A 10,482-nucleotide genomic window follows, 5' to 3' on the forward strand; every position below is an offset into this window, starting at 1 on the left:
CTGCTGCTTGTAGAATTGACAGCATTCCGAGGTTAAAGCCTCCACATCGATTTTGAATCCGGAAGTTAATTTTTCTAGGACTCCTGTGGGCACAAACTAGAGTAGAGTACTGTGCTGTGTCAGCACCCACCCTGTGTGAACCTAAGCTCAGTCTCTGCGCTTCAAATTCCCATCTAAAAAATAGAACAAGCCAGTGTGGTGGCGTGTGGGAAGCCAGGTACGCGAGCGAGGCCTGAGTTGACTCTCGAGGCTTGGAGGAAAAGGATTCTAAACTGCCTCCCACCTCGGGCTGTTCACTAGCATGCCAGCGTCACTCATTTTCAAGGAGAGAAACAACTACCACTGAAGTCTGATTAAAGAATATACACATTTGCAGTCTTCAAATTACGAGAAGCTGATGAATTTTCCCTGAACCCTGAATCACCTGCGTTTCCTTTGCGCAAGTCTTAATAAAAGTGAGGAGCAACTGTCAGTTCAGGGATCATTATCCACTAGAGGCAAGAGCCTGTCTTCAGTCCTTGTTCAACCCCTGGTCAGGGCTTTTAAACTGGATCCTAAAGTAGCGCATGCCTATAATTCGAGCACTGGAGAGGCTGAGGCAGAAGGATTGCCCAGCGGTTAAAGGCGAGCCTGAGCTAGAGAGAATTCAATATCAGACTACACTATGTGGTTAGACTCTGTCTTGAGGGGGCGGGAGGCAGAACAGTCCCTGCTTGACCTAGCTGAGACCTGATGGAGAGTAGGTTGGTAAGTGCTGAATAAATGGGGTTGAATGAGATGCTATTTTTGTGAGTGCAAGGACTGGGCAGTCCTACATTAGTTACATTTAGTATTCTTAGAAAAATTTCCACATTTTTTTCAGTTAAAGTTACTGTAAGAAACAATTTTCCCATCCTACTTCATATTTACAAGCCTTCCACTGGAAACAAAAAACCACAAGCAGGCCTAAATGACTATGTACCCATTATGTCCCCTGATCCTACTGTATTCACTAAAATAGGAGCAGTTGGCCATAAAGTTAGAATTTGCTTTAATTTTTTTGCTGTTTCTTGAGACAGAGTCTCAATATGAAGTCCATGCTGGCCTGGAACTATGTAGCCTAGGCCAACTTCGAATTTGCAGTGTTCTTCCTGAACAGCCTCCAGAATGCTGGGATCACGGGCATGCGTTACACCTGACTTGCATTGTTGAATTTGCAGTGTTCTTCCTGAACAGCCTCCAGAATGCTGGGATCACGGGCATGCGTTACACCTGACTCTTTCATTTTTCCCCCCCCCCCCATCTATAAGGTCATAGTGGAGGCTGCCATTGAGCCTTGGAATTAGTACTCAAAAATGTGGGATGGACAGGCCTGGGATTTAGCTCAGTGTTGTCGCTGCCTGCCTCACAAGTGCAAGGACTTGAGTTTGATCCCAGGTACCAAAAAAAAAAAAAGAAGTGGGATGGAAACCTGGGCATGCTGGTACACAAATCCCTCTACTCAGGAGGCTGAGAGAGGAGGGTCACAGAGTTTGAGGCCTGCCTGGATTAAATAGTGAGTTCAAGGCCAGCCTGAACTATATAGCAAGACAGTTTTGAAAAACTAAAACCTAAAATAAATAAATAAATAATAAGTGGGATGGGTTGGGGTTATAGTTCAGTGGGAGAGCACTTGCCTAGCATGTATTGCCGACAAGCAAGTTTCTCTAAAAACTCTCTGCAACCATTTATTTACATAGATTTTGAAGTTATAAGATTTAAAAATTTTTAACAAGAGAAAAATATAAACAGTTCATGACACTAAATGCAAATGTTTGTGACACAAGGAATCTTGAAAAGCAAATCTGGGAACTGAATTTCCTTAGGACTCTACTTAAAATCTTTCTTCCACTGGTGTTATCTGTATTTTATTCTTGCAGTATACTCTCTTGTAAACTAGAAATGGGACTATAGCAATTCTAGGAAAATCAGCAATATTTTGAGAGGTCTGGAGAAGAGGATGTCTGAGAAATTCAGTCAGCTGTTCACCAGGAACTGGCTTCTGCTCAGCTTCCCTCTCTCCCTGAGATACGCAAATAGATGCCTTCGCCTTCTCCATGTCACTTTTATCCCATACTTCTCCTCTGGAGTGTCTTTAACCAGAACGGGCCCAGGCTCCGGGCTGTGGGGAGTACAGGTGTGGACACAGACTGGAAGGCTGTTTTCCCTCTGCTCTGGGGGACTGGGATCTTCCCTTACAGATGGCCCTGGGGTCTGGATGTCCAGGGCAACAAACATGCATGGTGAGCTCTGGAGTGCGTGTGCTGATAGCTCCCCACAGGTCTGGGGACTGAGCATTGGAACCAAGGGCTGTCTGGAAATGTCCTTCTTGGGTTGACTGGGGCACTCCTTGACTAAGGGGATTTCTGGTGTTTCTGGTCTAGAAGAAAACTGTGGATTCTTAAAGATTAGATGTGGAAATTTGCAGGTTGATTTTCGACTTGAAAGTCTTGCCTGATCTTGGTGATGTTTCCGGTGGGCTGGAAACAAGCTTTCTACTGTTGTGTCAAACTGAGGTGATACCTAAGGGTTAAAAAAGAAAAAGTGAACTCAGCCAACTACCAAGTACCCAAGAGAGGAAACATCCAATGACAAGAATCTTATTGTGTGTGGTCCTAGGGAATGAACAAAGGACATTTTCACTGTGAGATAGGGTCTCACTAAGTTTCTGATTTGCCCAGGCTAGTTTCAAATTTGCAGTCCTCCAGACTGACCCTTCTAGAGTGCTGGGATTATAGGTGTATGCCAACATGCCTGGCTTTTTTTAACCAGAACCTTAAATGATGCCCACTATAGTAATGGACACAAAACAAAAATAGCCATCTAATGAAATGTTTATGTAAAAAGATAGGCACTTTGGGCTGGGGATTTAGCTTAGTGGTGCCAAACCTGCCTCAAAAGTGCAAGGTCCTGAGTTCAATCCCTAGCACCGAAAAAAAAAAAAAAAAAAGGTAGTTTGGCCAAGTTAATCTCTCTGGTTTTGTTTTCTCATGTGTACAAGTAGGGACAATGCCTCTTGAACTTTATCACACCATATAGCTGTGATTTAACTGTCTTTAAACTTCATGAGGTAACAACAGGAGGTGGTGGGGTAACAGCTTAAACTATACATCCTTAGCATGCTCAAGTCTCTGGGTTCAAGCCCCAGCACCAAAATCAAACAAACCAACACTCTAAAATTTAACAGGCTGGGCGTAGTGGCGCACACCTGTAATCCCAGCATGTAGGAGGCCCAAGAGGAGGTAGGAGGCCCAAGAGGAGGCAGGAGGATCACTGTGAGTTTAAGGCCAGCCTGGACTATATAGTGAGTTCAAGGCCAGACTGAACTACATAGTGAGACCCTGTCTCAAGAAACAAACTTAACAAGGGCAAAGATTTTGTTCACCATTGATTCCCCAGCACCTAGCAGAATGCCTGGCACAAAAAGGGTCCTCAGTAAATAATAAATGTACACTAAGAACAGGGAATGAGAGCATGTGCAGAGAGCATCTAGCAGCCAGTATGTGGTGGCACATGCATGTAATCCACAATGCCTGTAATTGTAGGAGGCTGAGACAGAAAGATGCAAGTTCTAATTCTACTCCTACCTGGGCAACTTAGCAAGACCCTGTCTCAAAATAACAAGCTAGAGATATAGCTCAGTAGTAAAACAGCCCTGGGTTCAATCCCCAGAACCACACACACACACACACACACACACACACACACACACACACACAGCAAATAGTATAGATACGGCACACAAGGAACTCAATAAATGTCTGTATCAGCATCCACAGGATTTCAGTATTTAAGTTTCCTCCACGACCACGAAGCCAGTAATAAAGTTCTTTCCAGCAATCCTGAACAAATTATGTCCTAAGCATATGCTTTATCAGGGACCTTTTGCTACAGTACTTCTGTTATACAGCTGCTATATTCTCTTCCTAGGACTTTGTGTGTGTGTGTGTGTGTGTGTGTGTGTGTGTGTGTGTGTGTGATACTGGGAATTGAACTCAGGACCTTGCACTTGCCAGGCAGGCGTAGCACCACTGAGCCACATTCCCGGCCCTCCTAGGACTTTTCTGTTATCCATTTTTTTGGTGCTGGGGATGCATTCAGGCTCCAGTGCATGTTAGGCAAGTTCTTCTACCATTAGGCTACATCTCCAGCCCATTCCAGGGCATTTGTTTGATTTGAGACAGGGTCTCACTGTGTAATTCATGCTAGTCTTAAACTCACTGGGTAGCCCATGCTAGCCTTGAAGTTCAGGCAATCCTTCCTCGGCCCCCCCAATTCTGGGATACAGGCATGTGCCACCATGCCTAAACTAGCAAATATATTGTCATTTCTGTGGATTTTTTTTTCAAAGTTCAATCTCTTCAACATTTGAAGGCCAGGGATTTAGCTCAGTGATGCCACCACCTGTCTCGAAAGTTGGAAGGTCCTCAAGATGTCTGGTACCAAAACAAACAAACACCATTAATATGGTCCAGGGATTTAGCTCAGTGGTTCCACTGCCTGCCTTGCAAGCACAAGGACCTGAGTTCAATCCCTGGTACCAAATAAATAAATAAATAAAATAAGAGTACCACCTAAATACCTTTCACATGAAGTTTAGGGAATAATCACCTTTTTTTTTTTTTGAGACAGAGCCTCCCTCTGTGGTTTAGGCTGACTCACTATGTAGCCTAGGCTGGCCTCCAACTTTTGGCAATCCTCCTGCCTCAGCCTCCTAAGTGCTGGGATTACATGCATGAACTTTTTCAGAGGAACCTGGTGGGGACAAGTCCAGTGCTATCCAACTCATGCCTTAGTCTGAACACAGAAGATACATAGGGAGGACCACTGACCACTACCAAAAAGAGTATACTGTTTTCCTGACCACAAATCTGTTCATTCTTTGGAAGCTTCGGTTCAAGAAGAGCCGGCATTCTGAAAAGTCTATGGGGTAAAAGCCAAAGAAGCCCATGGGCCTACCCAGGAAGCCATGGCTCCTATAGGCTTGTGAGGCACCTGCCGAGTGTGAGTGAGGCCTTGAAGAGCAGATCCACAGTGGTGCTTGGGGCCCTCCAGTGGTTGTTCGTGGAACAGCAGCTGGGCTTTGCAGGACTGAAGGTTTCGTCTTTTTTTGGGAGGCATCAGTAGGTGAAGGGAGAGCAGTTAGCAACCACATGATGCTAGCCTCCTGGTTGGGGGACAGCGTCCAATTCCAACACATACCTGCACAGTACAGAAACAAAATCTGGAGAAAATAATTCAGATTATTCCCAGCTCTTCCTGTCACCCTGCCAGCCACTTCTACCACAAACTATCATCTGAACCTCAAGACTGTGGGAACACAGCCTCCTACACTACACCACTAAGCAAAAATAGTGTTCACCTGTATGTGTTGAAACTGCCACAAATAGCAATTTATCCAACAACCATTTTTTGTTGTTATTGAGACAGGGTCTTGCTATATAGTCTAGGCCAGTGATGGCGAACCTCTTAGTTTTGTTTTTGTTTTTGTTTTGGTACCAGGGATCAAACTCAGGCCCTTGCACTTGTGAGGCAGGCGCCAGAACCACTGAGCTAGATCCCCGGCCCTTAGAACTTTCAATGACAAACAGTTGGCTGTGGCACATGTACTATAGATTCACCACCACTGGTCTAGGCTAGATTGTGAGCCCAGGGCTTTTGCAATAAGCTACATCCCAGCCTTTTTTATTTTTCATTTTGAATCAGGGTCTCACTAAGTTGCTTGGGCTGGGGTAAGACTTGTCATCCTCCTGCCTCAGCCTCCCAGACTGTTGGGATTAAGGAAAGAGCCAGGTAATAACAATCAACTGAGGGCCAAGCACTTGTATCTGTACAGCGGGCTGTCTTCAAGGAGTTGGGAATGTAGTTCAGCGGTCCAGCACTTGCCTAACATGCAGGAAACCTTTGGTTTGATCCCCAGCAGTGCAGAAAAAGGAGCTGAGAGCCTGGAAGAGGGAAACAGACTATCACAATTCAGTACAAGGACATAACATGCTTCTGTGGAAGCCTTGTTTCAAGAAGAGCTGGCATTCTGAAAAGTCTATGAGGTAAAAGCCCAATATGAGGGTACATAACCAGGGGAGTCTTCCCTGGGCAGGGAGCTGCCTGATGAGTGGGTGAAAGGACTGGGAGAGACAAAAGGGTGGGGTGGGCACTCCAGCCAAGGGACAGCAAACATGGGCATCTTGGGAATTCAAGGCATTGCAAGCTCAGCATAGCTGGGAATGGAGTGTGAGAAACGAACAGCAAGAACTGAAGCTGGGCATAGTGTCAAGGTCAGATGAGAAAAGCCAGCTGAAGTCACAGTGTATGGACTTGAACCTAAGTAGTGAAGATTTTCAAACAGAATGATGTGACTGTACTTGTTTCTTTTGAGACAGGGTCTTGCTAAGTAGTTCAGGCTGATCTTGAACTCACTATGGAGCCCAAGCTGGCCTCAAACTCTCAGTGATCCTCCTGCCTCAGCCTCCCAACTGCTGGGATTACAGGCATGCGCCACCACACCTGGCTTGCACTTGGGTTTTGTTTTGCTTTTTAAAATTTTTACCCCAATAATTCTGAATATAAATAAAAGCAAAATGAGTAATGTGATGGGTCACCATACATTCATCATCTAGCTCTAACAACCATCAACCCATGGTCACCATGGCCAGTTCTGATCCACCCACACTTTTTTTTTTTTTTTTCGGTTTTTTGAGACAGGGTCTCACTATGTAGTTGAGACTGACGTGGAACTCACTACTGAGCCCAGGCTGGTCTTGAACTCACAATGATCCTCCTGCCTCAGCCTCTCGAGTGCTGGGATTACAGGCGTGAGCCACCATGCCCGGCTTCCACCCACACTTCTATCCATTTCCCTTACCCTGCATTAAAAAGAAAATATATTTACAATAATTGTCATTCCCATTAACATTACTAAAGTATACACACATACAGATTCCTTATTATCAAATATTCAGTCAATGTTCAAATTTCCAATTGTTTCATAAATTGTTTTGTTTGTTTCATTAAGATAGCTCATCGTGGCAATGGTATGAAAGGCGAGAAAAAGCACCCTGGAAGTAGGTGTCTTAATTACTTTTTCTCAATGCTAAGACAAAATACCCAACCCCCAAAGTTAAAGGAGGAAAGGTTTATTTTAGCTCAGTTTGTAGAAGTTTCAGACCATAATCAGCTGGCTCCAAGGTAGGGTGACAGGGCAGAGGGGCATTGTAGAGTTCTCAACTCACAGCAAGCAGAAGGCAGCAGAAGCAGCAAGTGACAAAAATGACCCTCTGTGGGCAGGGAGCGCTCACACCCAGGGTAGGACAGCCTCAATCCCAGCATCACACTACGATCTATCCCAGCATCACATCCTCGATCCCACACACTCTAGATCCAGCCACTTCTGAAAAGCCCCACTGGGAAGACATCTAGATACAAGCCATAACAGGAGGACCAATTAGGTAACAGTGTCGTCTGAGCAGGGAACGATGGAGGCCTGAACATGGGCTATGTCAGTGAAGAGAGGAGACAGACACATGGTCACAAATAGGAAGAGTCTGAAGCAGTGACCATTGGCCCTAACAACCAGATCAACTTTCATAAGAGCTTCTTCAGTGAAATGGTGGGACATAAGTGAACAAAGAGTAGGTAGAGGGCTAAAGGGAGGTGCGGCTGATCATTCTGGACAGTCTCATAATGGTGGCTGTGGCTTGTACATTAATGATTCATTCATAAGGCCAACAGCATGTGACTAGGCAGTGGAGACACGGGAAAAAAAGCACAGAATTGCTACGCCCAAGGAATCAACATTTCAGGACAAACACACATAATAAATGCATCCATTTGTTCACTCATTCAGCAGGTATTTATTGAATCCCTACCCTGTACCAGGCATCGTTCCAGGTACTGAAAACATATACCAGAGAACAAAATAAACTCCCGGCTTTCATGGCACTTATAGTCTAGTGGTCAAAGTTAAGAACAAAAATCAAACAGGACAAGAGGTGTCACTAACTGCTCTTTTAGACAGGGTTACCAGGGAAGGCCTTGCTGTATAATTTAAATGCTTTTCTCTTAATGCTGAGAATGGAACGTAGGCCTCATGCATGCTAGGGAAGCACCCTACCACTAAACTACAACCCCTTTCTAACTTAAGATCTTCCAGCCTCTACCTCCCAGTTAGCTGGGATTATGGGCAAGTGTCACAACCAGCCTGATTTTGGGGGGGTACCAGGAATCGAACTCAGGACCTTGTGCTTGCGAGGTTGGTGGTGGCACCACTAAAGCTAAATCCCCGGCCCCTGATTGGTATTTTGAAAAAACAACTCTAGGCACTTTATGAAAAAAACTCAGTCAGAAGGAGTTCAGAGGAGGGGCAGTGGCAGGAGCAACAGCTGTAGTGCAAAGAGCTGCATTGCACCCTTTGCTGAGATGATAGCTACTGGGTGGGGGTCGAGTGGGCACAACAAACTTTCCCACTTTTTGCTTGTTTGCTTTTTCAGACAGGTTCTCACTGTGTAGCCCTAGCTGGTGATCCTCCTGCCTTGTCTCTGGAGTGCTGGGATTACAGGTGTGCACTACTGCACTAGCTGTCTTGCTTTCTTAAAACTTCAGAACACCCTTTCCACACTGACCTTACTTCCTACTTAACAAAGAATACAAAAGACCTCAAAGGAAATACTCTCATTTTCCAAAAATCAAATATAACAATCTATGTGTGTCTGCATCTAACCTCTTTCCCTCTGCTCTAATTAGAGGTAATTCTACTAGCTCTGCTTGGGAGCTGTTTTTGCTCTATATTCTTTTTTAGGCAATGTCATCTGCTCACATTTCAATAACCACCTAGAAATATGCGACTTCAGTATTTATATATTCAGCTTAGTCTTCTCTTAGTCTTCTAGCTGCCTACTTAACATTATCTTCAAAGGCACCCTGAATTCATTGTTTAAAATTGAACTCATGCCTAGCATGCATGAGGCCCTGTGTTCCATCTGTATCACCACAAAGTAAATAAAGTTGAACTCATGATCCCTGCTCAATACCCCCAGCCAAACTGATTATATCTTCCAGTGCCCTTGGTTAGTCAGGCAATAACATCATTTATCTAGTTATGCAGCCAAAACCTTCATATCTTCCCCTTTCCCCTAAACTTCCAGTCCAATCCACTTTACCTCTTCAACATGTCTTCAGTAATGTCCCTTTCTAGGGCTAAGGGGTAAAGTGCTTGACTAACATGCAAGAGACCCTGGGTTCAATTCCCAGCAGCAAGAATACTTTCTCTTACCCTTCTTCAAATTTCAACAATTCTTGCCTGAGGCATAGCAATAGCCTGTCTATCACAATCCACTCTACACCCAACAGAGGCAAACTTAAAAATGTAAATCTGATCTTTACTCACTTCTGCTTACATCTTTGACTTCCTTTAATAAATTTCCTTTAACAAATTCTTGGGTTAGGACAAAACTCCAGGGTATGGTCAAGGCCCTGCTTTCTCTGAGTCACACCATACTCATTCAAGTCTCTCAGCCCAAACTTGTCACTCTTCAGTCCTGGACTCTGTGTAAAAGACGCTGGATCTTATGCTCACCTTAGTTCAGCAGAAAAGCACTTCCTGTCCTACCTGTCAAGATCTCATCTCAAATACTCAGAAGTATGGTAGTAAGGCCTGGTAGCTTCCTTAGCATCCTTGGATATTCTGGAGACTGAGATGAGATAATTCAAGACCAGACTGGGCAACACAGCAAGACCTGGTCTAAAAAGTAAAGGAAGCGGGCCAGGGATTTAGCTCAGTGTTTCTGGCGTCTGCCTTGCAAATGCAAAGACCCGAGTTCGATCCCTGGTACCAAAAAGCAAAAAGTGAAGGAAGGAAGGAAGGGAAAGAAGAGAGGAATGGAAGGAGAGAAGGAGGGAGGAAGGGGAACTTCTAACTTCACTTTGCAACTGTAACTATTTGATTCTGGGGAAATGTCTGTGCTCCCCTATACCCCCATAAGACTCTAGGCTGTGGGGCCTGTTTGCCATTGTATCTTCTGGGCCTGGCATATAGCAGTTCTTCCACAAAAACTGTTACATAAGCGAGTAAATAAAACACTTTATAAAGTATGTTTATATAAAAGCTCGACCCTGGCAGGAAGCAAGTGGAGGACCTGAGCTCTGGGAGCTGAGGCAGGGCCTACAAGGTATGCAGGCCTGTGGGTTTAAAACGAAAGACACCAGCAGGCTTGGTGGCCCGGCCTGTAATCCCAGCATTCTGGGAGGCTGAGGCAAGATCGCAAATCCACGCCTAGCTGGGCATTTTAGCGAGATAAGGACAGGAGATCCGCTCACTTCGAAGGCCCCGGGTTCAATCCCAACTTGGGGTTGGGGAGGTTGAAGACATATGGCCGCCCTCAAGACTCCGTGGACCCGGGAAGCCCGACGGTAGTTATCAGATAAGTCGAGGGCAGTTGCCCGGGCAGGAGCTCTACCAACTGACCCTTG

The 10,482-nt window shown here is 45.1% G+C and overlaps 1 protein-coding gene across 1 annotated transcript; it reads right to left on the reverse strand.

Annotated features, from left to right (window-relative positions):
• Positions 1–1,569: 1,569 nt before the first annotated feature.
• Rhno1 (RAD9-HUS1-RAD1 interacting nuclear orphan 1) lies at positions 1,570–5,432 on the reverse strand. Its single transcript, XM_019205660.2, has 2 exons — positions 4,978–5,432; positions 1,570–2,541 (listed from the first exon to the last, which is right to left on the reverse strand). Exons 1-2 carry the CDS (start codon positions 5,137–5,139, stop codon positions 1,996–1,998), a joined length of 708 nt encoding a protein of 235 aa, XP_019061205.1. The 5' UTR covers positions 5,140–5,432; the 3' UTR covers positions 1,570–1,995.
• Between the last annotated feature and the right edge of the window lie 5,050 nt (positions 5,433–10,482).

Source organism: Fukomys damarensis, unplaced genomic scaffold (genome assembly GCF_012274545.1).
Source record: "Fukomys damarensis isolate Sample0158 unplaced genomic scaffold, DMR_v1.0_HiC HiC_scaffold_19, whole genome shotgun sequence".
NCBI lineage: Eukaryota > Metazoa > Chordata > Mammalia > Rodentia > Bathyergidae > Fukomys > Fukomys damarensis.

Excerpts from the sequence above, each read along its gene's own strand:
- Rhno1 (XM_019205660.2), bottom strand. The coding sequence starts at position 5,139 with ATGCCTCCCAAAAAAAGACGAAACCTTCAGTCCTGCAAAGCCCAGCTG. Across the intron at positions 2,542-4,977 it reads TAGGAGCCATGGCTTCCTGG|GTATCACCTCAGTTTGACAC; the intron begins GTAGGCCCATGG and ends TTTAACCCTTAG.